The sequence below is a fragment of the Ursus americanus genome, chromosome 23 (genome assembly GCF_024610735.1).
Source record: "Ursus americanus isolate L20-20 chromosome 23, mUrsAme1.1.p, whole genome shotgun sequence".
In the NCBI taxonomy this organism is placed as follows: domain Eukaryota; kingdom Metazoa; phylum Chordata; class Mammalia; order Carnivora; family Ursidae; genus Ursus; species Ursus americanus.
In genome coordinates this window covers 5748421-5774964 of record NC_142149.1, presented here as the reverse complement: position 1 = coordinate 5774964, position 26544 = coordinate 5748421, and the positions used below count along the sequence as shown (strand labels likewise).

General features: G+C 56.9%; 2 protein-coding genes across 4 annotated transcripts in view; both read left to right on the top strand.

Moving 5' to 3' along the window:
• The first annotated feature begins 893 nt into the window (after nt 1-893).
• Nucleotides 894-8241, top strand: TSEN54 (tRNA splicing endonuclease subunit 54). The gene is made up of 11 exons (XM_045814496.2): nt 894-1002; nt 1128-1292; nt 1395-1458; nt 1542-1625; nt 1958-2056; nt 3077-3129; nt 5088-5189; nt 5409-6049; nt 6681-6741; nt 7099-7215; nt 7732-8241. The coding sequence occupies exons 1-11, from the start codon at nt 947-949 to the stop codon at nt 7880-7882; spliced, it is 1593 nt and encodes a 530-aa protein (XP_045670452.1). The 5' UTR covers nt 894-946; the 3' UTR covers nt 7883-8241.
• Nucleotides 8242-9299: 1058 nt separating this feature from the next.
• The window catches only part of LLGL2 (LLGL scribble cell polarity complex component 2), a 35493-nt gene continuing 18248 nt past the window's right edge, over nt 9300-26544 (top strand). For 2 of the 3 annotated variants that reach the window (XM_045814489.2, XM_045814490.2), the window contains exons 1-2: nt 9300-9499; nt 20559-20653. In XM_045814489.2, coding sequence (XP_045670445.1) covers nt 20579-20653 — 75 coding nt within the window. In that variant the 5' untranslated portion in view covers nt 9300-9499; nt 20559-20578. The remainder of the gene's footprint in view (nt 9500-20558; nt 20654-26544) is intronic. The other variant, XM_045814488.2, reaches the window with a different exon arrangement.

Below are 26544 nucleotides of genomic sequence, written 5' to 3'. Positions count from 1 at the left end.
GCATGCGCCCAGGTGAAGCGGCGTGGTTGGGGCGAAGAGTGCGCGCGCCCTGCATCCCGGTTGCGGTACTGCCGCAACCTGGGGCCCTAGAGTTCAAACCCAAGGGCGAGATGCCCTGTTTATGACTGAGCAGGAGCGAAGACGTGATGTGAAGGGGTCTGGAAACCGACACCTGGGGACCCCATTTGGGAAGCCCCCCCCTTCCTTTTCGCTCCTCGCCCCTCCAGAGACTCCCACGTTGACCTCCGTCTGCGACCAGAGTCGCCGACCCACAGCCGCTGGTTGGAGCAATAGTGCCACCTAGCGGACTATGTCGGAGAGGCCCACGGTGGCGGCGGCGGGGACCCCAGCCTCGAGGGGGTGCTAATGACAGGCTGGAGTGGCGCTTCAGCACCATCGTGGGCCGGACAGCTCCTCCCGCCCCCAGCCCTCGAAACCCGGCTTCCAAGCCCCTCGGAAGAGACCCATCGGAAGACCCGGAAGGAACTCCGAACCTACCCAGACCGCGTCTGACAGCCCCCGGTGGCCAGTGTGCGAGGCTGGAATGCGGGAACCCACTACTCTCCCTTCTCTAAACCCTCCCTCTTTCCTCTTTGTCCAGCCTGAGTGGTGGAGACTAAGCGGCCCAGGGCTGCGGAGGGGAGGGTCACGCATTTGACTGTCCATACTACACTCTCAGACGCCGGGTTCCTCAATTTTTACTAGAGAGGAGGACTGGGGAGGAGAGGGGAGCTCCTACAAATCCAGAAACCCGCAATCTCTCTGCCCCCGGAATCGAGGCACAAGTTTGTTGGCAGGCTCTAGGACAGCCAGGAAGGTGGAAAGCCAGTTGGTCCAGCCGGTGGCTGGTGGAGCAGAGGGAGATTCCGCGGGCGCTAGGGCCGCGCGGAGTTCCGGCGGTGGGTGGATCAGGGGCGGTGCGCGCGCAGCCGCAGACGGCGGCCCGATGGAGCCCGAGCTCGAGCCCGCCGCGGTGGAGGTTCCCGCCGGGCGCGTGCTCTGGTGCGGCCCGGCCAGCGGAGGCGCGGGGCACGCGGAGGGGGCGTGGGGGAAGGGGATGGGAATCCCGGACCGGGCCTCGCGGCCCCTACTGCCCTGCGCTGACCCCGCGTCTCTTCCTTCCCCAGTGCCCGGGAGCTCCTGGCCGCCCGCTCGCGGTCCCAGAAGCTGCCTCAGCGCTCGCATGGGCCCAAGGACTTCCTCCCCGACGGCTCGGCGGCCCAGGCCGAGCGGCTGCGCTTGTGCCGCGAGGAGCTCTGGCAGCTGCTGGCGGAGGAGCGCGTGGAGCGCCTGTGAGGGGGGCGGGCCGGGGCGGGGCCGGGGCAGGCGGGGCGGCCGGACCCCGTCGACTTCACGGGGACACTCAGACGGACCCCCTCCCCACTCTTCGCCAGGGGCAGTTTGGTGGCTGCCGAGTGGAGGCCGGAAGAGGGCTTTGTGGAATTGAAGTCTCCTGCGGTGAGCGGCGGGGCTCGGGGAGAGGGACCCGCCTTCTCTGCCTTCCTGGTTCCTTTGTGACATTTGCTCTGGGTCCCACACAGGGTAAATTCTGGCAGACCATGGGCTTCTCAGAGCAGGGCCGGCAGCGGCTTCACCCCGAAGAGGCCTTATATCTGCTGGAGTGTGTGAGTGGGGCCCCCCGGAGGGTGAGGAAGGGTTGGGAGCAAGGAACCGAGAAGGACGTGTTTTTATTAGAGTAAAAGTATATACACAACTGAGGATTCAAGAAGCTTGTAACCCGAATTCTAGAACCGATGACAAGAGTACCATGCAGAGAGCGGGGATTCCCGTCCAAATTAGTGGTGGTGCCCTCCTTTCCGGGTTGGCCACATTCTTGCTGTGACGCTGGGGGCGGGAGGGGGGGGGAGGACGCCCATGTTTCACCACCTGAAAGTTGCCCCATTGGTTGAGCCACTGCAGGAGGGTCCACAAGCTGAGCTGTTGGCCCCACTTCCAGGGCTCCATCCAGCTTTTCCACCAAGATCTGCCACTGTCTATTCAAGAGGCCTACCAGCTACTGCTGACTGAGGACACTATGACTTTTCTGCAGTACCAGGTATCTGCCACCCTCTCCCAGGAGAGAAGCCACCCATCCCCTGAGTCAGTGAGGATTTATAAGTACCCACAAGGTGCTAGACACAGAGCTATGTGTTGGGACTACAAGACAGCCAAGGGCTCTGCTGTCATGGGGCCTGCTTCCTAGTGGTGGCAATTGGGAATAAGTGAGCAAGCAACTGAATGACTGAGTCCACAGAACCGAGGGCTGGGAAGAAGACAGAGCTGGGGAGGGCCACAAGGCTGGAGACATAAATGTGGACATCATGAGCGTGTGGATGGTATTTAAAACCACAGGGCTGTACGGGAGTGTGAACAGAATAGAGGGCTGTTTCAGAGACTTGGAGCATTCCAGTGTGTGGAGGTCAGGGGGAAGATAGGGAACCAGGAACAGACCAAGGAGTGTCTGACAACAAAGGAGAAAAACCAGGAGAGGTGGTCTCACAGAAGCCGAGAGAAGGGAGAAGTGATTGGCTATGTTGAAGACTGCTGAGAAATCAAGCATGATGGCGTCATTCCTCCGTACATCTCTCTGATGTGGGTATTAGAACACAAGTATGGACATGTGGATCTTTACCAAAGACCACTCCTACCCTACCCCTGTCTGTGGAGGTGTAGGGGGGAGTGGCAGGGGAGTGGGTATGCTGTCTATCACCTTTTGCCACTTCCTTGTTCACACTGGTTAGGAGCTTCGCTCCCGACAGCTTTGGTATAATATCCTAGCACATAGTTCTTTTCCTGATTTGTCAGCTATTAGCTTTTTTGGATTTTGCATTTAAATCAAGAAACTGCTAAATGTTATTTGTGCCCAGAGTAAAGTAAGCAAGAGACAGGAATTCAGAGACTGAGACCTTAGTTTGGGGAGGGTGTTTATAATGGAGTACGGTCCAGCCAATCCCAGGGTTTGGAATTGGGGTGTGCATTAGGGACAAGGAAGGGGGCGTGGGGAGTGGCTCCTGTTTGGAGGAACTATTTGGTGTTTTCAGAAGTGGACCTCTGATCTTTACTTTTTCTCTTTGAGGCTTTCAGCCACCTGAAGAGACTGGGCTACGTGGTTCGACGATTCCAACCAAGGTAAATCCCTATCCCATTTCTCTCCCATTTGTTCTAGTCCTGGGACCTGGTAGACTAGCCCCAAAGTGGAAAATGCCTCTCTTGACCTGGAATCCTTGTCTGGAGCTGCAGCTCCCTGGGCATGGTCTGGGAACCTCTGTTGGAAGTGTTCTATTGAGACAAGTCTGGGTCATTTCAGCTTATCCTGGTTTATCAAATTGAGCCCCATCTTCAGCCTGTTCGCTCCGCAGATAACAATTGAGCACTTGTAGCTCCCAGCAGTGCACTGGCACGTAGCTGTAATACCAGAACAGTGCCTCCGTGGGTGTGTAAGCAGATTTGTCTAGTGCCTGCATGAATGAAGGGCCAAGTAAGGAATTAACAGTTGAGTAGGGTCTCACATTCCTTTGGCTAAGTTAGATGTTCTTTCCTTCTGGGGCCTCTAAAGATGATCACTTACTAGCCCAGCATTGCTAAGAGCCACAGAGACCATCAGCCATAGAGTGGAAACTGGTATACTCTTTACTGTTTCATAGTATGTCACAAAAGCTCTAGAACAGGTATGCCCTTTAGTGCCTAAAAGTGGGATATATCCCAAGGAAACAGGCACAGATCTGTGCGTAAGTTCACCTGTGAGAATGTTCATTCATTCACTTGACAGTATTTGTTGATTCCTTACTGGGTGCCAGGCCCTGTGCTCGTTGCTGAGGAATAGCAGAGAGCAAAATCACTGTCCTCACAGGACTTGTATTTAGTGGGGAGCTTACACAAAACATCATCACTTCGCAAACTTGGTGAACTTGGAAACATCCTCTGACTTCAATGGGGAAGGCATGGTCACACAAATTTGAGTTTGTCCCTTAGAGCAGCACTGTCCTGTAGAACTTTCTGCAGTGATAAAAATGTTCCAGGTCTCTGCTGTCCAATATATGTGGCTTGTGCAACTGTGGGACTGAAATTTTGTTCAATTTTAATGGATTTAAATTTAACCTTAATCGCCCTTTTGTCCAGTGGGTACCATTTGGACACTGCAGCCTCAGCACCATAAAAAAATCATGGTAGGGAAGAATGCTATAGTCAGAAGGGGCTATGGCCATAGTATGTTACTGAGAGCAAGAGAAGATTAAACAGCAGTATGTTAGTACAAGGTCTTTTTTTTTTTTAAGATTTTATTTATTTGAGAGAGAGAGGGTGCGTGCAGGTGAGTGCAGGAGCCGGGGTTGGGGGGTGCAGAGGGAGAGGGAGAAGCAGACTTCCTGCTGACCAGGGACCTCGGATGTGGGGCTCAGTCCCGGGACCCTGAGATCACGACCTGAACTGAAGGCAGATGCTTAACTGACTGAGCCACCCAGGCACCCCAGTACAATGTAATTTTTTTTTTTAAGATTTTATTTATTTATTTGACAGAGATAGAGACAGCCAGCGAGAGAGGGAACACAAGCAGGTGGAGTGGGAGAGGAAGAAGCAGGCTCATAGCAGAGGAGCCTGATGTGGGGCTCGATCCCGGAACGCCGGGATCACGCCCTGAGCCGGAGGCAGACGCTTAACCGCTGTGCCACAGGCGCCCCTACAATGTAATTTTTGATAGAAAAAAATCATATGGAGACAGGATGTGTGTTTATAAGAGCCGAAAATGTGTGTATTTTTATTTTTCTGTATTTTCCAAGTTTTCTGGTCTCTTGATTTTTCTCACTAGTGATTAATCATTTATTGCTGGCTCTGCAGAAGCCCTGGTTCCAGTAAGTCTCTGTTCAAAGGGGCCATTGGTGAGACCCAGAGGCCTGGGCAAAGACACATGGCCAAGCCCCTGTGGTTGCCCCCATTTACCCTGCTTGCAGGTCTACCCAGGGACTTAGCCCTTGGGTTTGGCTTTGACCCTGGCCCACTGACTTGTCTTCTGGGCCAGTCCCTCACGAATTCCACTGGGAACTCCAGGCTGAGGAAGTGGATCTGTTGCCCACCCAATTCTCACCCCACAGCTCCATCCTGTCCCCTTATGAGAGACAGCTGAACTTGGATGGCAGTGCCCAGTGCTTAGAGGATCAGAATGGCAAGAGGAAGAGGAGGAACTCCAGCTCTCGGTAATGCTTCCCACATGGCCAACCCCCCTCCCCCGGGAGTTCTGGGGAGCAGAGCTGTTAAGGGACTGCTATTTTGGGGACCTTGGAGAATGCATTGGCTTAAGAGCTGCGCTTGGGTGGCTCCCTTGTAGGACCTTGGAGGCAGCAGGATATGTGTGGGACGTATGCATCTCAGCAATCAAAAGCAGACGTGCTCAATTTCCTCCTCACATCCCTCAGGTTCATTAATAAGAAGGCCAGAGCCCTGGAAAATCCCCTGCAGGGGGTGAATGAGACACCTGAGAGCCCGACAACCTCCAGCCCACCTCCTTGCAACCAGAACAGCCGATGCGTAGAGGAAAAACCTCGGGAGTCAAGCCCTGTAAAGGGCCCAATGGGCCCATCTCGGCTGCTGGGATCCCTGGAGCCCTGGCCTGACCTGGCTAATGAGGGGGTGGGGTGCAGCCAGGAGAGTGGCAAAGTAGAGAACGGGGTCAAGGGGGTTTGTAAGCCACGCTGGAACTTTGAACAGATCTCCTTCCCCAACATGGCTCCAGATAGCCGCCACACCCTTCTGCTTGCCCCAGCCCCAGAGCTGCTCCCGGCCAACGTCGCTGGGCGGGAGACAGATGCTGAATCCTGGTGCCAGAAGCTGAACCAAAGGAAGGAGAAGCTGTCCAGGCGGGAACGGGAGCGGCAGGCAGAGGCCCAGCACTTCCGGGAGGATGTAAACTCGGACCCTGAGGTGCGGCGCTGCTCCAGCTGGCAGGAGTACAAGCAGCTGTTGCAGAGAAGGCGCCTGCAGGAGCAGAGCCGCCCCTCGCACCTGTGGGACCAGCCCGTCAGACCCCTGCTGAGTCCTGGCCAGGCAGACTCCCCAGGTACCCCCTCACCCTGCCAAAGCCCCACAGGCCCCTGGCAGCTGAGGAATCCTAAGACTTTGAAAGGGACATGGGTTGGCCATGACTAATTGAGGCTTAAGAAAGATGGGGCAGAGAGAGCTATCCAGTGGAGTGGAACCCACAAGGACAGTCTGTTCTGGAAAGCAGCAAAAGGACCCATGTCGGAAGGTTTGGAAATGGCAAGTCTGTGTCTGGGGAGAGGCAAGGCGGAATGAAACTACAACTATATCCTTAAAATAATAAACAAGATGCATGTGGATGGCTCTGTCACCAACCATTTGTGATCCCTGTTCTCCCAACTCGGCCAAATAAAAGGAAGGCTTACTGTGTATGCCCTGCATGTTTAAGAATAGGGAACTAATAGGGAAGAACAGTATTAAGAGATTCAGAATTCTTTACAATCCTTATGAGAACATGGGAGATTCTAAGTAACTAGATTAGGGTTGCCAGAGTTCAATTTGAAGTTCAGATAATCAGCTAATTTTTCTAGTATAAGTATATTCCAAATATTGCGTGAGACATACCTACAATTTTTTTTTAATCTGTTAAATCTGGCAACACTAAACTAGATGGCAGATCCAGAAACGCCTTATTTTCACTGTCCTTGCAGCCACAGCCCTAAAGCATATCTCTGTGATGCAGACCACACACCTTGCTGATGGAGGTGCCCGGTGAGTCTCCAGGCGGAGCCTGTCTCCAGAGTACCTTGGCTGCCAGCAGGAGTTGGCAGCTGGGATTTGATTCCTGAAATTGGACATGGGCTGGGGGATCATTCCAGGGCCCCTTAGCCTGCCTGATAATTCATGTGTGTCTAGGGGAGAGGGAGGGATGAAAGGCAAGAGTGGCTTTAGCCCAAGGGTTCTGAGATAGGCAGCAGAACCTCCCCCCTGCCCACGTGGCACCTCACGGCAGCACCTCAGTTCCCCTGGATGAGGCTGCTTCCAGGAACTGTGGGACGGAAAGTGTGGCATGGAAAGAAGAGGAGGAGGAGGGTCCCTGTTTCTTAAAGTTTCTCACTCTGTCCTCAGGCTGCTGGAGAAGTCTGGGGGCTTGGAGATCAGCTTTGACATTTACCAGGCTGATGCCGTGGCCACATTCCGCAAGAATAACCCTGGAAAGCCCTACGCCCGGATGTGCATTAGTGGGTATGAGACCAGTGAGCATTACCCCAGGCTGCTGCCAGTTCTCTTGTAAACCAAGGGGAGCTCACTTCCGTGCCTCTGGCCAGTTTGCCAATCTGAGAGGAACCAGAGGTCCAGAGAGCTGTGATTGACTCAGGGCCACACAGCCAGTCAGTGCTATAGGAAGCAGAACTTCCCAAGTCCTCAGCCCTCATTCCTAGCATCTTTGGTAGTTTCTCTCCTGTGCCACTTTACTGCAGGACTCACTCAGCAGAAGGGATATGAATCAGAGGGATTCACAGGCTAAGAGTGGTGAGAACCTCACTCCTCCTAGCCCCCAGACCCAACCAAGGCTCTGGGTCACTCTTGGAGAACGTATCAAAGCCATGCAGTTTGCACACATGAGAGTCCAGAGGCCAGACTTCTTTCACCCTCAACTTCTGTCTTATAATTTCCCTTCCTGGGTAGCCTGAGAGGGCTGGGGGCTCAGAGCTTATGGGTGGCCTATGTCCACATCTCAGTCTAACTTTATCCCTGCAGATTTGATGAGCCAGTTCCAGACCTCTGTACCCTCAAGCGGTTATCCTACCAGAGTGGGGATGTTCCTCTGATCTTCGCCCTGGTGGATCATGGAGACATCTCCTTCTACAGCTTCAGGGACTTCACGCTGCCCAGAGATCTGGAACACTAATCATGCCGCTGTGGCAGGGCATGGGACTTGCTCTGGGGGACCTGTACTGTCTACTCTCAGGGACCATCTCAGCTGCCTCCTATACCCAGACCCTGACCTGTAGCTTCAGGGGCTAGTCTGGGCCGTTGGCCCTGGGTGTCTGATGCTTGCAGGAGAACGAAGCCATGCCCCTTCCACCTGGCTTCCATAGCCCCAGGTCTGAGGTTGCTGTCTTGCAGTGATCCCCTTGGAACTCAGGACTAGATTTCAGAGACCCAGCGGGGTGGGGCAGAAGAGAGGACTCTGTGCCTTTAAACGAGAGGGTGCCTGCTTCGTGCGATAAAGCCAAAGCCATTAAAAAATAGATCGCTTTTCTGCTATGGCTGGAGATAGTGGACAAGTCGCCAGCCCGAGCCTCAAGCCCTCCCCCCCCCCCCCCCGCCCCGCCAGTCCCGATGTCCGTGGAGCTGGCCCCCAGGCCCTCACCCCTGCTTTGCCGCCTGCAGACAACGCTGCTTTCTCTAGTGCGGGAGCGAAGAAAGTCCCCGGAGGGCAAGAACGCGACCCAGCACCTTTCTCAGGGCCTGCGCCCAGGGGACGGGAAGTCACAGACCTAATCATCTTGGCTTTCTGGGTGGTAGTCCACGGAGGGAGGCTGGCGCTCCATCGGGCTTTCCCTGAATGCAGCCGCTTCGGGACAGAAGGGCTGCAGAGAGGCGCCACGTCGGCGTGGTTTGAACCCCAATGGCTTCGGGTCCTGCTGTGGAGCGCGCCATTCGCATCCCCTCCGCGCCCCTTCCGCTCCCGCCTCTCGTCGCTCCAACGCACTCGCCGGTGGTGCTAAAAACTCTGGTCGATGTTGTTGTCCTTCCGGGCCTTGGACGCCTTCCTGCCTCCGCAGCGACTCGGAGGACCGGGGTCCAGGCTTGGGGCCCGCCCCGAGGGGAGGCGCGTCGCGGTGACGCCCCCGTCCCCAGGCCACCTCGCTCTTGGGTCCCGCAACTGGGCCCAGTGTCCGCCGGTCACCCGCTCTGATGAGGCTGGGCGTCCTCGGGAAGAGCAGGCCCGGCCACGTCCCTCCCTCAGCCGCTCCGGGCCGGCGCGGGGGGAGGGACGGCTCCCCTCGGCGGTTAAGCCTGGGAGGCGGCCCAGGATGCCATGCGTCCCAGGGACTATTTCCTCCCGGACGCGGCAGGACACTGGGCGCGGCGTGCCGTCCTCAGTCCAGGTGCGCGCAGGTGAGGCCGGGGGCGGGCCCGCAGTGCCTCATGCATTTTCACGCCGGCTGCGGCCCCGCCCCCGCGGTCCCCGGGGCCGCGGATTGGTCCGAGAGAGGCCGCCGCCCGCCCCCCGAGGGCGCCCTCGCTGCACTCCCGCCCCGTCGGCTCTAAGCTGCGGAGGGGCGGAGCCAGGCCGGAGGGCGGGGCCACTGGGGCCCGGCGCTCGCGGCTCTGCGAGCCCCGCCGGCTCTCCCTTTATGTAAATAGCAGCGGCTCCGCCCCCTGCTCGCCGCGCCGGAGGTGAGCAGGAAGGAGACGGCAGCCCAGCAGCCCGTGGGCCGGCGGCGGAGTGAGCGGAGCCGGCGGCCGGTGCCGTGAGACGCCGAGGCCTCGGGCGGGGGCCGGCCTGGGGCTCCAGGTGAGGCGCTGGCCCGGAAACACCCGGCCGGGTCCACGCCTTCGGGGCGCCTTCCACTCGGGGCGGGAAAGCGAGGAAGGGCCAGGACCCCTGCTTTCCCTGGGCGGGGCGGGGCGGGGAGAGCTGTGCCCGGGTCCGCGCGCCTCGCCCTGGATCCCGTGGCTCCGTTTGTCTGGGCGAAGGACACCTGTAGGAAGTGCGGCAGGGAACTTTTCTCTGCCTGATCCGCCCGCGTTTATTGAATTTGAGCTCGGGGCTTGCCTAATGGTGTTGGTTTTGGGAAACGGGGAAACAAGTGCCCGGCCCGGCTGAGTGCAGGAGGTCACCGCGAGCGGGGGTGGAATCCCCGGTCCTAGGGCCCCACGTGCAAAGTGCCTGGCCCAGGAGCCTGACGACGCGCGTCTCAGGTAGCCCGCTCTCTGCGAGCAGCGGCCGCAGCACGTTACCTCGCCGGCTTAGCCCCTGCCATCTGGGCTCATTCCCTGCCGGCCCTTTGTGCCTCCTAATCCCCGGACGCAGGAAGCCCGCGGGAGGGACTTCGGTCTCTGGGCCTTTCTCCGCCTCTGGCGGCCTTGGACACCTTGAAGGGAAGGTATGGAAATACAGTGTTTTCCACGACGACGGGGGTAGAGTTGCGCTGTGATACGTTAGGACTTGGTGAGGAGTGAAAAATAACCGTCTTGCCAAAGAAAGTGTGCAAAGTTTGCTCTTGGTTTGTCCCTGCTGGGCAGTTTGTAGACACGCTGAGCTTTAGCTGTGGGGAGAACTGACTAACCGGGAGAGCCGTGGTCACCTGAGACCAGGTGAGCGTTGGGTGCGGGGGCAGGGCTTAGACTCGGTGCCCCTTCGCATGGGGTCCACGTGCCAGATGCGGGGCGTCTTAACCGGGCTCTTGGGACCCTCTGCAGAGTTTACAGCCTGGAGTCCTGTCAGGCTGGAGAGGAGATGGTGAGCAGGGAGGGGAGCTGGGAGGGCATGAATGTGTCAGGGAGACAGAAAACCCCAGGTGGGGAGAACAGAGCAGCGGTAGGGAATAGCTGTGGCCCGGCCTGGGGAAGCTACCGTCGGAAAGACTTTTGAGGAAGACAGTCTGTGTCTTCCAGAGCTGAGGCATTGGAAGGGTCCCGGGAGAGATGGTCCTACTTATTTATCTTGTGGGCAGAGCATTCAGATTTGGTTTCTTTCTTTCTTTTTTAAGATTTATTTATTTGAGAGAGAGAGTGTGGGCACGAGGGGGGAGGGGCAGAGGGAGAGAAAGCCTCAAGCAGACCCCCTGCTGAGTGCAGAGCCTGCTGCTGGGGCTCCATCCTAGGACCCTGAGATCATGACCTGAGCCAAAATCAAAAGTCCAGTGCTCAACCAACTGAGCCAACCAGGCGCCCCAGATTTGGTTTTCTTAAGTGATCTGCCCTCAGTGTTCACCTGTAGCAGTCAAGAGGCAAACCCAGCTGGGGGGGGGGGGGGCTCTGACCACTACTCCTACTTACTTCTCATCTTAGATGAGGCCAATCTCTGGGGGAGGGCACTGGGCAGTGTTTCCAGTGTCTGAGGTCAGTCTGCATCCCTATTCTTCATTGAGTCAATGGAGTGCCCCTTTGGTGGCAGAATAATATAATTTTAATAACTTAATAATTGAGCACTTAGGAACTTTTTAAACAGTTGCATTGAAAGAAGAAAAAGGCCCGTAATTCCAGCTGACCCGTTATTTTAAAAAATTTAAAAGGTAATAGGAGCCCATGGTGGGGAAATTGAAATGTTTTAGAAAGGGTGAAGAGGCAACACCCCGTCTTGCTTCTCAGTCTTTTTCCTCAGACTTGGTGTTCTTAAGTTTTTTAGTGTCTTTCCAGATAACAGGTGTAGCTCTGAATCATGCCGTGCTGATTTCTTGCTCCATAATCTTGGCTTAGTCACCTAACCTTGCCAAGCCTCAGCGAGCCTTGTTGACAGGAGAATGGGAAAAAAAATGTCATGAACACGTGTGGCCTGGCATAGAGCAGGCATCGGGGGTGGTTGAGCTGCTTAACTTGCTCCATAAAGCATAAAAAGTGTCACTTGTGGGCCTTTGGGCAGACACCTGAACCTTTTGGACATACTTGCTGGGTTGTGAGAGAATTTGCCTTCTTTGTCCAGAAGTCGACTAGCCAAGAGTCCCTGATTTTTTAAAGCCTCTGGAGGTCAGACCTTTTAAAATACAAATATTGTTCCTTGAAACTCAGGAGGGAGAGATAGAGGACAGTGGCCTCTTCTAGCCTTACCTTGTGTTCCCGGGGCCCTTGGTACTTGCCCTGCTCCTTGGTAGAGCCAGGAGTGAGGCCTGGTGGCCAGACCCCAGCTGGGAGCCTTTCACGGGAAGAAGGGGGTGTAGAATCTAATCTCAGCCTTTTGCTCAGCAGAGGGCTTGGCTGTATACATTCTGTACCCTGTTGGGGGTGGAGGGGATCACATTCTTGTGCTGCTCTGTGGCCATTAAGGAGCTTTTCTGGGAATTCTGTAGTGCTTTCTTTCAACCTCATTTAGGGAAGAGGTGTCCTCCCCTGCCAGGACTTCCTGGCCCCAGGAGCCCACACACCCCCCACCCCGTAGAGAAAGTGGTACATGGAGCTAGTTTAGTTTAAAATTGTGGAGACTCTACCATCAGTCTGTGACCCCTTGTCTACCACTGGAGACATTGAGCATCCCGGGCAAGAGTCTCCAGGAGCACTATGGGGTTTTCTGAAGGATTCCTCGACTTTCCTGATCCTTCTAGAAGTGTCGGGGGCAGCTATTGAGACACCTGAGTGAAGGCCCAAGAGGCCCATGGTCCCCACCGCTGGGTTGGCTGCTCTGAGCAGCACTGGCCACCTGGACTTACTTATCCTGAGTACTCAGCTCAGAGAAGGCTTCTTATCTCACTGAGGCGATATCACTATCAGGGCTCCTCCTGGGTCAAGGCATGCCAAGTCTGTTTGGCAACTTTGTTTTCCCCTACCCAGGAGCAATTTTCAGGGAGAAGTAGGGTATGGGGCAGGAGAGGGGTGTCCACCAGTGGGGCCATTGGTACTGCCTGCTCTTCCCCAGCCTTGGGTCCCAGGGTTCCCCAGGACACCCTCCCTTCCCTGTGCCCTGGCACCATGGGGTTGTGCCCAGTTCCCTTTGAGGTGACCATCCCTCCCCGCCCTGCCTCTCAGAGGAAACTGGTCCTTTGAAGAGTCACCCTGCTCCTTCCCCTTCCCAGGAACCACAGTGAATTCTTGAGCTAGGAGAGGCTCCTCTGGGCGTGGGGACAGGGAAGGTGCTAGGTACCTGACTCTACCCTTAAGGAATTCAGCAGAGACCTGTCTTCTCTCAAGACACCTGACTCAGTGTTCCCAGGGTTTGTTGAGAGGGACATCTGGGCACAGGACTACTTGAGTCTAGTAAATAATATTATTCTTGGATTCTCCTTGCTGAGGAGCTGGCTGTCCTGGAGCCTTGGTCTGAGGCAGGGCCCACAAAGGTATCCCCAGCAGGATGCCAGGCATGATGTCTAGATGACCCTGGCCTTGGTCAGAGACTTGAGAACAGGGTGGGGAAGTTCCCTGAGGGGCCCCAGCCCAGTGCTCTTTGGGGTCAGTGGTTCCCGACTAGAGAAGACCTTTGCCTCGATCTCTCTTCAGTCCTGGCTGTTCACTTGGTCATGCAGAGTATCTGCTGGTGCCTCTATGGCAAAGATCTCTGCCGTCACAGGCCTCAGGTGGGGAGCGTGAGTAACAGGAAACAAGCATAAGTAATAAAAGTGTTAAAAGGTGATTCGAGTTACATAGAATAAGAACAAAATAGGGGCTTGGGGTGGGGGCAGGTTGCAGCTTGAGATGGTGATGAGGGTGGCCGCGGCGAGAAGGCCACATTTGAGCACAGACTTGCAGGATGTGAGGGAGTTCCTCAAAGAACATGAGCGTCTTTCATGTGTCAGGGCACTAAGCACTGGGGGTACAACCATGGACAGGACAGGCATGGTCCCTTTCCTCTGGACCTGACATCTTTTGGAAGCTCCTTGGGTCAGCTGTTCAATTTGAGGTAGGTAGGAGGCTGTGGAATGGGGCCTGGTAGGATGGGCCCAGCAGCCTCCCACCCCCACCCCAGGCAAGTTGTCCACCTCCTCCCCAGAATGGCTTTGCTCTTTGGGCTTGGCCATATCCAATCTGTCTCTTCCCTGGAGAGAGTCTGTTGTTGGGTTGCAGATAAGGGACTGAAGCCCCCAGAATAGGGATGTGTTCAGGGAATGTATGCATTTCTACTCCGCCCCCCTCCCCTCCATCCTCAGGGGCTTTGGGAGAAAACCTTGCAGGAGGAGCCTTGGGTGTGGCAAGGAAGGCCCTCCCAGGATTGTGGGACTGGCTTGTGGTTCCTTAGGTTGGGGTGAGACAAGACACTGACCTGGGGGCCCAGCCAGGGAGGATGAAGTCAGGCTCTGGCTGCTGACCCAGGTTGTCCCATCTGGGCTACTGCTGGCCATCCCCTTTGTCCTGGGGAAGAGGCCTGAACTGGGCAGAGAAAGGGTTCTGCAGTCAGGTTGGAGTTCAGACTGGGGATCGGACTCTACTAGCTGCTGGGGCTTTATTAAGAGCTCTCCAAATCTGTTATTTCATAAGTAATAAAATTACATAAGATGCTGTGGGTAAAGTGCTTCAAGTGGCATCTGGCCATAGTTTGATTTCAGTCCTTTTTGTTTTGTTTTCATTTTTTTTTTTAAGATTTTATTTATTTACTTGAGAGAGAGAGAATAAGAGAGAGAGAGCATGGGGGGGGAGGGTCAGAGGGAGAAGCAGACCCCTCGCTGAGCAGGGAACCCGATGCAGGACTCGATCCCAGGACCCCGAGACATGACCTGTGCCAAGGGCAGACGCTTAACTGACTGAGCCACCCAGGCGCCCCTGGTCTCAATCCTTTTTATTACCTAACAACAGCAGTGACAACGCTCTGGTTCCTGCCCCCTCTCTGGGTGTTCTCTCGTAGTCCCACCTAGTCCCACACCCTTTCAGCCACGGTTTGGTTGCTAGGCTGCTGGTTAGGGCCCTGTCCGGTGCCTCTGGGAGATTGGGTTTCCTGGGGTAACACGGGCACTTGCAAAGCAACCTTGGGCATCTCGAGTTGCCATAGACAAGATGCTGGAGGGGTCCACAGCTGCCCCCACTGGTGAGAGCCCTCCCTACCGCTCCCCTCGGTAGGAGGTTCAGGGGTATACTCACACCCCTCAGACGGAAGGGCACAGCCACACACCGGCCTCACACAGGATGTCAGGAAGGGAGGGCAGCCTCTGCAGCAGCAGGGGGCTGTGGGGAGCACAAACAAAGGGGAGAGGAGAGCTTGGGACTCCAGTTCACCCTGTTTGTGCTCCTGGAGATCAGGACCATAGCCAGGTGCTAAGTGTGGTGAGGGGCGCCTTTCCCTTTGGCCACGATGCCTAGAGCCCTGCCCCTGAGCGTAGCCTCTGCCAGCAGATGGATGGAGCTGACTGGGTTATCGAGTGGCCTTCTCGGCGGCCAGCCTGTCCCACACCTCCAGGACAGATGGGCAAACAGTAGCTGTGTGTGTGAGCAGCCTGGGCTGGGACCCCGCCTTTTTCCTCCCCACACCACCATCAGATCTGCTGCTTAGAGAAGGGTCCAGACAGGCCTGCGCCAGACGGGTTTTTTTTGTCTCTGCCTCCCCTGGTCTCTTTACTGAGCGCCTGAGATGCGAGGGGGCAGGGTCTAGGCGTGTCTCAGTGGTGGGGTCTGCACAGAGGATGGGAAGGGCAGCCAGGTGTGGATTTATCAAGTAAACAGCTCTCCTGTCTTCCAGGGTGGGCACCAGGGGGTGGGGAGAGCAGTCTTAGACCCTGGCATGATTTGTGGCTGGTGGCAGTGTTGGGTGACTGGAGCGGCAAGAAGGGGAGGGAATTAGCAGGTCAGGCTCCCACAGGGAACGCACAGACTAGTTCCACACACGAGGCACGGACCTGCGTGGGAAATTGGTAAGAATCAGGTCCCCCCCCACACACACACAGATCAGCCATTGGTCAGCGAGCCTCACGTGGGCCAGCTCTAAACCCGGAGTACCCACACCCAAGGGAGCTGAGGGCAGAGCGGGGAGGGCTGCTCAGAGTTTTGCCCTGTCAAGGACATAGGGTGTGACAGGAACTGAGACTGAGTCCAGGGGATGGAGAAGGTGTTTCTTTTTCCAAAGCCCCCTCTCAGGGGCCATGCTTTGGCCAGGTGGCGTGCCCGGTGCAGGAAGCCAGAACCCTCGGAGCTTCTTACCATGTCTCCAGTGACTTTGCGTCAGACTCTTCTTGGCATCCCTGTTGTGCATGGCCTGGGCCCTGGGACCCTGAAGCCCAAGGTCAGACACCTGGTCCCATCCACCTGTCCCTTCCCTGCCTCTGCACCCACTTGGTGTCCAGGGGTCAGGCCTCTCCCCTGTTCAGGCTAACATGGCTGGAGGGGAGCCCCGCCCCCAAGAGAGCAGGAGCAATCCCACCGACAGGACTGCCTCCTCTGAGCTTAGGGCCACCCTCATACCTGGCTGCTGCCTGAGCCTTCACCCCTTCTCCCATGTGATCCTCTTATCTACCCTGCCTGGGAGGCAGATAAACCAAAAGAAGAAAAAAAATCTCTACTAATCCCATAACCCTGCCAGTGTGGTGTCTACTTATGTAAATATTTTTAATAGTGTCTGCCTGACTTTAGGGTACATCGTACGTGTGCTTCTGCCACTGTCTCCTGCCTTTTTAATGACTGTGTGCCTTCGATTGTGACCCTGATCATACTTCACCTGCTCCCTGTTGTGGGCCACTTAGGTTGCTTCTGACTTCCCTGGTAGCTTCATGACCAGCACACCAAGACTGGGGAGAACATTCGAGGAGCTAGGTGGGTGCCCTTGTCCATGGTGATTTTAGGGACCATTTTAGCATAAGATGTGCTGGAGCACTGAGAGAGGAGGGGAAGAGTGGCCAGGACAGGTTCAGAAAGAAAACGCTTTTTAGAAGATGATTTTTAATAGATTGCCTGAGGGGCAGGAAGGTTATTTCAGATGAGAGCACAGAGACCATAGCAGAAGGGGCCTAGGGTCGGGGGGCTGAGCAGATGGGCCGACCCTGAGCGGGGGGCAAGGGGGAGGGCAGACTGAGGTACCCTGCCCAGGACTGTCCGTGGGCCCCCAGTGAACTGGGATTGAAGCCGCCAACCAGGCCCCCCTTTCTGACCCATTCCATCTCTCCTGTTGCCTGCACTCGGCCCCGTGCTTGTTGTCATCCTCCTGGAAGATTCAGTCTTGTTTCGTTTCCCCTGACACGCCCTGCCCCTAATCTTACGCGGCTGACCACTTCCTATCATTCAGGTCAGGGTGGAGACTTGTCTCCCTCTCTTCATTCATTCAGTGGGGGTGCCTCAGTGCAAACGAGGGCAGACCTCCGCAGTAAGAATGAGAAGGCTCATCCTTGGGGAGGCTTGCACGGGTAATAAACGAGATTAGCAAGGCGACTGTTACGCACTGTGACTAGCGCTAAGGAGCACAACAAAGCCGGGAAGCAGGAAAGAGAAGGTCTGAAAAGGAACATTTGAGTAGAGGTGAGAGAGAGAGCGGGTGGGTATCTGGAAGAAAAGCATCCCATGAAAGGAACAGCAAACCCATAGACCCAGAGCCGGAATGTTCAGAGTCCTTCCAGCCACAGCCTGTCGCTCTGTCTTGGCCCCTTTCCTTGTTGGCCCTTCTCTCTATCTGAAACCATCCTACTGACTGATTTGTGTACTTGTGACTCATCACACAGTCCCCTGCATAGACATCAACTTGGTGAAATAAAGCGTCCTGTCTGTCTTTCTCCACTGTTGTGTCCCCAGTGCTAGGACAGTGCGTGCTCCGTGCTAGGCACCTGGCGTGGCTCCCCCTCCTGCCAGCAGACAGGTGCATCCCCGTTTACGGACGAGCTCGCTGGGCCTCGAGCAGCTACCGTGGGAGGCCACCCAGGCTTGGAGGAGCTGAGCTGTGGTAGTTGAGCCCTGGCTGTTGGTCCCAAGCCCTGGCTCTCTCCCTTACAACCCCCACGCCCCATTTCCCACCCCCGGGAGTGGGCTGAGGAGGTAGGATCTGTCCCATACCAGGGAGCTCCAGGTCTGGGTTTCTGGAGCTTCTCGCTGGAGAACACACTTAGCTGGGGTCCTTGGAGCTGAGGGTTTGCCTGGAGGTGAGTCTAGCCAGTCCCAGACCTGTTCCCCTTCAAGAACGGGTGGCACTTTAGACGCCTTGACCTGGGCAGTTATTTCTGTATTGGGAGCAACAGTGAGGGGTTGGCGGGAGTGAGGAAGAGATGCCGTGGCTACCTGTGTTGGTCCTGGCTCCACCACCCCGTGCCCGTGAGGTGCCAGGCCCCTGTGGAGTAGGTGGCCCCTTAGCAGCCCCACACCAGCAGTGACCAGGCCCCAGGCCCCAAACTGCTTGGTTGGCTCTGAACTGAAGGCCTGCGTGCGCCCATGCCTTTCACTTTCAGGGCTGTAATTAGGCCCCCTCTGTCCTATCCTCGCCACCCTCCCTGCCTTCCAGAGTCCTTAGATTTGGAGTTCATCAGAGCTGGGGGCAAATCCAAGTTCTGCTGGTTTCTCCTCGGTGACCTTGGACAAGTTACCCGGCCTCTGTGGTCTTCATTTCCTTGTCTGCCAAGTGGAGATCTTCCACGAACTTCCAGGGAGGCTGGTGGAGGGCGAACAAACATCCGGGACAGGGTTTAGGTGTACCTTGTACAGAAGTGCGAAGGAGGGAGGGGTCAGGACGTGTCCCCACATGCCACTGTGCCCACTCCTGAGTAGTGGGATTTAGGGAGGATTGGAGGATTTTCTCCTCGGGATTGTTTTCTTTTCTTTTACAGTGAGCAGGGATTACTCGAGAAAAATGTTTAAAAAGTAGTAAAAATAACACGTACGGGTCTGGTACAGTGCCTGGTACGCAGCAGATGCTCTGAGGGGCATTTGGGTGCATGGAGTGCCTCCCATCTCCCACCACGCTCCACCTCCCAGCTGCCTCCCTCCCACCTGCATCTCCTGCTCCTGGGGCTGTGCTGGGTCACCCTCGAGCCTGTGTGGGTTCTTCAGGGCAGAGCCCAGATCCCCGTCTCCCTGAAGTCTGCAGGCCCCTCTCCTCCAAGGCACCACTCCCAGCTTCCTCTGGCTTCTGACCCAGTGACCTCAGCCCAGGAAGGGAGAGTGGACACCCCCAGAGCCTGGAGCGGAGCTGCCGATTTATGAGCTTGGGCCTGTGCCGCCCTCCCCCACAGCTGGAATGCGAGGCCGTGGCTCAGCTGTTTGTCCGGGAGCCCCAGGTCACTGTTGCAGGCCCAGGGGTGTTTTCACTCCCAGTCCCCAGAGCCTCCAAGACTGCCCTGTGTTTCATCCCTGACCCACTTCGGGACCCCAGGTCAGCTGGGTGCCTGGGAGTTTCCTGACTACCTGCCGTTCCGGAGGGAAGTGGGGCTCCCCGTTCTGCTCTGGCTCCCCCAGAAGGGAAAGGCACAAATCTCTCACATCCGCCCCACCCCCTCCTGCAAGTGGGGGTCTTTACAGTGCCCCCAGAAGGTGATGTCACCCTGTGGCGTTGGTATCCACCTGTTCCCAGCTGGGGTTGTGTTTGGATTGCCCCCAATGTGTGTCTCTGCCAAGTGGGGTGACCCCAGCATGGCCAGCCCATGGTTGGTCATCAGAGACCACCACCATGGTGCCCCTCTGCCATCCACATGCCTTAGAGGGAACCCCCAGTCTTGGACCATACAGGGTCCTTTCATACACAAAGTCCTGGCCCGGTGGTTAATTTTTGTCACGTCACAAGAAGCCGGAAACTAAAGGGCATCTTCCAGGTCTCAGATACCTTCCTCTCCCCTAGGACATCCACCGTGTCCTGGCCAGGTGCTCCCCCAAACCCTCACCCCAGCCTGATGCCTCCCTGGCAGGGCACTCCGTCCTAGCCCCGCATAAGCTCCTCCAGGGCCCGGACGGGTCTGTTAAGTCTCTTTGTCGGGTGCGTCCAGGCCTGAGCCCCTGTGTTCCTGAGGACAGGCCTTGGTGTCCTATGGTCAGTGGGAGGCCGTGCTGCTGCAAGCCGGAAACTGAAGTGAAGATGATCCTTCTCCCTTCCCCCAAGGATGATCCAGAAATAGTTCCCCCTGGATTGGGAGAACTATTCTACATTCAGATGGTTTGGGCGGATGGGTTTTGGGCCTTGAGCTGGTTTCTTTATTGGGAGCAGATTTCTTCTCCTGATAAGGCTCCACTGAGGCCCATGGGAAAGGGAGTCTCTCCGTCCAGCACACCCATCAGAGCCCAGGGGAGCTGGGACTGGGATAGCCAGAGGTGGGGGCGGGAGGCCAGCCAGGAAGCCCGGGGCTAGAGCTGCAGCTCCAGAAGGCCCAGCAGCCTTGTGGGGTGGACCCAGTTCCACCGTGGGTCCCGGGCATGGGGTGGCATGGGCCACAGCGCCCTCCGACCGTGCACCCTGCTGCTCACCCGCTCAGGCTCCCAACGGTTGTGGGAGAGCCTTCCCCGCAGTCAGCAGGAAGAGTGTGCCCGGGGGTGCTGACCCCAGAGACCTCTGCCAGGTGGACAAACTCTGTATTCCTACCTCCCAGCTGGGCTCTGGAGAGAGAGGCCTGCGAAGTTTCCCTTTCTGTTTAGCTGGGGTTTTATGGTTTTCAGAAAACAGATTAACAATTAAGCTCATTAACCTCAGGGCCTTCGTTCCTATAAAGCGGGGCGAAATGGCTCCCCCCCCCCCCCGCTTCTCCCGCGGGCTTTACAAGGCCCCAGTGGCCCGGGACAAGCGTTGGAGCAGCAGCCAGCCCCAGACCTCCAGGTACAGATGTCCCTGAGGTTCCTCGACTGTCCTTCGCAGGTGGAGCGAGGGCGCACAGGAGGGTGGACGGCGAAGCCACCGAGGGCCAGGGCCGGCTGCTGCTGGGCTTGGGGAGAGTCGCGGGGCTGGGCCAAGCCCTCGGCGCCTGGGAGCCAGCGTGAGTGCTGGGGCCAGGGCTGCAGGGCTGCCTCTCACTGTTGGTCAACGGCTGCTCTTCTCTCTCTAGGGGGCTGCGCACTAAGCACGATGAGGCGGTTCCTGAGGTCAGGACATGACCCTGCACGGGAGAGACTCAAGCGGGACCTTTTCCAGTTTAACAAGGTAAGGGGAAGCCCCGTGTTGTCCGCCCTCCATGGGCTGGGGCACTCAGGTGGCCTTCACCTGGATGGAGGGACTTCCTGGGTGCTGCCGGCAGTGCCTCACGGGCATCTGACTTTGGAAATGGGGTCTGGTTGGTGGGCTTTCCTGGGAAAGGGCAGTGGGATCCCCAGGCTTCGAGACTCCCTGTCCCGAGTCTCACTGGCTGTGTGACCTCAGCAGATCACTCTGCCTCTTCCAGCCTCAGTTTCCCCACCTGTAAAATAAGGCTAAAACAGCCTACCTCCTCACAGGGCTGTGGAGGAGGCTCAGGGACAGGAGAGATGAAAGGACGCGGAACCCTGCCAGGTGTAGCAGTGTTCCCGTGATGCCCGGTCCCTGGGGCAGTGGCCACAGCCCATGGCTGTCCTCTTTTCACATGGCCGCCACAGGAAAACACAGCTCTCCCTCAGGCAGAACCCAGTGATTTCTGTGGCACCCTTGAGGCAGGCGCTAGGAGGGGGTGCGTGGGGAGAGGCATCCGAGACAGTGTGCCAGGGCTGGCATTTGCTACCCCAACCCCAGACCTGCTCCTAAGGCCCCCGAAGCTGGAGCGGCCTTCACCCGAGACCACAGGGCGGTCCCGGAAGCTCCCCACGGTGGCCGGTCCCTGAGAAGGCCAGAGCTGGCCTGTGAACAGGAGCAGCACAACGCGCACGTAATTAGCTCTGCAGCCACCTAGCAATCTGCCGCCGTTTCGGGGTAATTAGCCTCTCTTACGTCTGCTTTGATCTCGGCCTGTGGCCTGCATGCCCGAGCTTCCCTCTGCCCTGGGAGGTGGACTGTAGGAAGCGGAACACCCGGGTGCTCTGCTCCTCGGGGGCCCAGGGACCCCTGCAGGACGTGCTGATGGATAGGGCTCCCACTGCCGCTTGGCCATGTAGAAGATGGCGGCCCCTGTGCCTGTCCTGCACAGCATAGGCTTGTTACCCTTGTAACGTGGGCTTCCATAATTTGTGGTCCAGGAGCACTAGCTGCTGTTCTCAGGGGCTGCCTCCCAGGGAGAGAGAGAGCCCCCAGGGGCTTGTTGGAGGTGGGTGGAGGTGCCCTGCCTATTTCCTCTGATTTTCTTGACCTGTGGCAGGTGTGGTGATGAGCTTTGCTGAGGCCACTCGCCTGTGGGACAAGGGCTTCCCTGAATGAACACCTCCTCCCGCTGGCAGAAGGAATCTGCGGGCAGGAATTTTGGACCTCAGGAAATGGGGTGCGGGTGTTGGGAATAGGAGATCTCGGGGCCCCTGGGTGCCTGCCACCCTTGGTTCCCAGGGAGTAACCCATGGGTGCCGGTCTCAGAACCTCAGCACCCACCTGGGGGCTGGGGTGACCCCCATGTGCCTCCATAGCCCCTGATGACACCGAGAGATCTCACACCCCAAAAAGGTGGCCAATTCTAGTAGAAACCGGATAGACAGGCTCAGCAGAGGGAGGAACCCCTGCCCCAAGTTCCAGCTGTGCAGCGGGGTGGGGCTGGGGTGGGGCTGGGGCAGAGGAATCACCCCTCCACGCCCCCTCCATGCCCCACAGCTGGTGGCCCCAAAACTTGGCTGCCCCACCCCCAGGCCTGGCTGGAGAGAGGAGGAGGGGAGGCTCCTGGGATTCCTTCCTCCTTCCATTCATTTGCCAGAAACCTGCATTGAGCACCTGCTGAAAGACAACCCGGGGCTGGGACTGTGGGATCTCTTGATAAGATCTTTGCCCTCCAGGACTTTTATAGTCTTGAAGGAGGGAGGGGGCTGATGGTCTGAAATGCCACTTCCTGGGAGTAGAAAGGAGGAAGGGGAGGGGGGAAGAGAGGGGGGCTGGTTTGGTCCCATCTGGACTCTGAGTGAATGTGGAGCCTGAAGGGTTGGGATTGGGGAATGAGGCCAGATCCTGGAATATTTAGAAACCTGGGTGGTCCCACCCATGCCAGCCCCTCCCACGCCCCAGGCTTCCCTGGGGTCAGCTCGAGGGAACCTGGAACCTGGGAGTCTGGGGCCTGACCCACCATAGCTGTGGGGGGTTTTCAGCAACGGAGAAAGGGATCCCAGTTACAGTTTGGGAAAGACCTTTTTTAAAAATTTTTAAGGGGTGCATTGCAGTGATTGGATGAGGCCCAGGCAGTGGGGTGGGGTGCAGGGCATGAGTAGAACAGGGTTTCTCAGCCTTCTCACTGTTGATGTTTGGGGCTGGCCATATGGTGGGGGTGTTTAGCAGCATACCTGGCCCAGCCCCCCAAGATGTACAACCAGAAATATCCCCAGACGCTGCCCAGCGGCCCCTGGCCGAAGACCACTGGCTCAGAGAACTATTTAGGGCATGAGGGCTGGTGCTAGGTGGGGATGGAGGAGTGAGGGAGGCAGGGAAGGGAGGTGGGTGTCCAGCACGACTGGGGGGGCTCCATCCTGGACACTAATGGTGCCAAGCCCTGGGAGGGGGAAGCCCAGGAGAGGTGAGGAGCAGGTGAAAGGGAAAGCGATGCGTTTGATTCGGACAGAAGAGCAGCAACGATGATCTCCATTGATGGAGAGGCCGTTCAGCCCAGGGGTTGGTTAGTGGTGCCAACCCCAGAACTGACTGCCGGGGTTCACCAGCTGGGTGACCTCGGTCGGGCAAGTCACACATCTCCACAAGGTGATAGAAGCTGGGGCGCCTGGGTGGCTCAGTCGGTGAAGCATCTGCCTTTGGCTCAAGTCATGATCCCAGGTTCCTGGGATCCAGTCCTGCATCGGCCTCTTTGCTCGGCGGGAGCCTGCTTCTCCCTCTGCCTGCTGCTCCCCCTGCTTGTGCGCTCTCGCTCTCTCTCTCTGACAAATAAATAAATAAAATCTTTAAAAAAAAGAAAAAAAAAAGATGCTATAGAAGCGACCCCAGAGATTTGGCGTGAGGACTACGTGAGTTAAGGTCTAAGCGGAAAGGCAGTGTGGGGCTGGGGGCCTCAGAGCACAGCTGTGTTTGAGTGTGGGGTGGCTTGGAACCCTGGGGTCTTCACGGACAGTGGGAGATACGGCGCTGGAGCCACAGGTGGCCTGTCCGAGCAGGTGTCATTCACACGTAGGTGAAGGTCAGCCCTCTGATGGGTGCCCACAGCCGGTGAAGCGAGTAGTGTCCACACCGGACCACTGGTCCCTGGGAAGGAGCGGCGTCCGTAGACAGATTGATTCTCTGAACCCTCCGCCAGACAGCAAAGGGCCAGGTAGTGCTATGGTCAGGGGCAGGGACGCTGGGGCCAGATGCCCGCTGTGCGCGTTCTCACTGACTGCAGACACGTTACCGAACCTCTCCACTCCTCAGTTTTCTCATCCGTGACGCGGGTATCCTCATGGTCGCCATGTTCAGCTTGGTATGCTAAGCAGTTAAATTGCTTTGACTGGCACCAGGCACACAGTTGGTGCCTCACAGCCAGGTGGCGTTCCCATTCTGCAGGTGAGAAAACTGAGGCCTCCAGGGCTTACACAGCTTGAGCATATGGCGGATGGTGGTGCTGGCCGGAGCAGGGGCTCCCAGCCCCATCTCCCACCGGCTGTGCTCTGAGGGTGGTGACCTCATCTCCCGAGCCTCAGTTTCTCTGCCTGTGAAGTAGTCTTCTGAGCCATTGAGGATCAGATGAGGGGACTGTGGAACCCACTGGGCATCTCAGTGGAGAGGAAGTGATTTCAAGGGGACAGAAGCTCATGCCACAGTAAAACTCCTTCCTTGGAAATCCCTTGCGGCCACTCCCTCCCCTGGTGAAACCAGCCAGTTGATAAAGGCTCTGGGTCCTTCCTGCCCAGCCGCCCACGCTCCCCCCATCCCCAGGCCCCGAACAAACAGTGTGTTCCTGACTGGCCACCCCTGTCCAGGACCAGGTTGTTTTGTCTTGGCTTTTTTGTGGCGGGTCCCCTGGTGTCAGGTGACAGCCACACAGGGAGGGCCAGGTTGCTGCCACCACAAGGAATCTGAGCTGACCACACCCACTATAGGGCAGTGCCACCCAGCCCAGCAGCTGGGCGTGCCCCCTCCGGCCCCAGGCAGCCCTCCTTCCAGCCCCCCAACAAGGGCTAAGGACTTGTCAGCCCTGGATCTTGGCCGGCGTCCTCCCTCACTGAGGGCAAGATGAAGGGCCCTCACTGTCTCTGACCAACAACCTTTGCTCTCTCCCTTCCGAGAACCTGAAATGGGGTCCTGGAGCCAGCATGAGACAGACAGGGCTTTCTTTCCCGCACCAGGCTAATGTTGCAGTTTGGCGGCTCCTGCAAATCTCTCCTTTCCCAGTTCCTGTCAAAAGAGTTCATTGTTCTCTCCTCCCTTGGCAGAGGTCACCTGAGCCAGGTAGCCGGGGTGGGGGCAGGGCCAGGTAGGCTGGATGCTGAGCTCAGGATGTAGGGGAGGCCGCCCCAGTGGTGGTCAGGCATTGGGCCATCTCCTAGCTTGACTCTGAGCCGGAGCTCTGCTGTTCTAGGCTGAGCCCCTACCCCACCCCGTCCTGGATGGAGGGATGATTCGGGGCTGCTATGTGCCTTGGAAGTCCCACAGCAGGGCACCCTGGGGGCTGAGCCCATTTCTTGTGCCCTGTGTGGGGGGCTGAGTCTTGAAAGGCTGTTAGAATGTGGGAATGGAAGACCAAGGAACAGGGAGGACACCTGAGCTTGGAAGAACAGCTGGAGCACAGGCCAGAGGTGCCTTGCAGAACCTTCCCGCTTCCCCAGGCTGCTCCAGGTTTCTAGCTCCTCCCTAGTTGACCTTTGTCCTCTTCCCAAATCCAAATCCCTTCCTTCCCTATTCCCAACAGGACCCCCGGGCCTCTCATAACTGGCCTGGGGCCCCACACCTCTTCCCTCAGCCTGCAGGCAGGTTTGCAGCCTCCTATTGGATCATAATTGCCTCATGTGGGGATTTGTGGGCCTGATTTGCATGTCCACCTCTCCTCCCCACCCCTCCCCAGACCTGGGGAATCCCCTGTCACCACCACACTAATTCCATTTGAACCCACTCTCTTGGCCCCTGGCCAGGTAAGGGCACCATGACATTTCCTTCCCTCATTGTGTTCTTGAGGGAGCCATGGCCCCCTGGCGAAGATGCCTGGAGAATACAAGGGAATGATGGAGAACTTTAGAAGGCAGGCAGGCTATGTGGGACAAGGCCTGTGTGCTGCGGGGGGGGGGGGGGGGGTGAGCTGAGCCTTCCAGCCACCGTCAGGTGGTCTAGAGGTTCGCATTTAAGCTGCGGGCGGCCCTGCTCAATGTGGTCATTGGTAACATCCCGTTGATCAGATGTGAAATGATGCTCAGAGAGACAGAGGAATTCACCCAAGTCCCAAGGCATTTTAAGTGGCAGAGGGGGGATTCAAAGCCTAGTGGGCCTGGCTCAGCCCACATTCTTTCTAAACCAGCCTATGGAAAAGAAAGTAGAGATGAGAGTCAGGGGTGGTAGCAGTGTCCCCAGGACCCTGAATGGAAATAACGAGTAAGTACAAGAGATTGAAGGACGGGCCCAACCTTTGTCTCCCTTCAGAGCAGGGAAAAGAGGCCAACCTGTAATAGGAGTGACTTGGCTGGGATGTTAGGAGACCTCCCTGCTGGGGAGTTGGTAGATAGCGCCTGGCCTGAGAGCCTGGCAGAAAGAGAAAGCTGCGCGCTGTTTACTCTTGGCTTGACTTTCTCGCCAGCATCTGGAGGCAGAGTTGTCTAGGTCGCACCTCGGTCCAGCAGGGCTACAACACGAGCTACATGTGTAACTTAAAATATTCTAGCAGCTGCATTACGTTTTTTTAAATGAGTGAAATTAACTTTGATAATATATTTTGTTTAACCCAGTATATCCAAAATATTACTGTTTCAACATGTAGTCAGTAGAAATTAATGAGGGTTTTTCTAGTGGTTTTTTTTGTTGTTGTT

Coding starts and splice junctions, on each gene's coding strand:
- TSEN54 (XM_045814496.2), top strand. CDS start 947: ATGGAGCCCGAGCTCGAGCCCGCCGCGGTGGAGGTTCCCGCCGGGCGC. Junction 6,742..7,098: donor CTTGCTGATGGAGGTGCCCG/GTGAGTCTCCAG, acceptor CTCTGTCCTCAG/GCTGCTGGAGAAGTCTGGGG. Junction 7,216..7,731: donor GCCCGGATGTGCATTAGTGG/GTATGAGACCAG, acceptor TTATCCCTGCAG/ATTTGATGAGCCAGTTCCAG.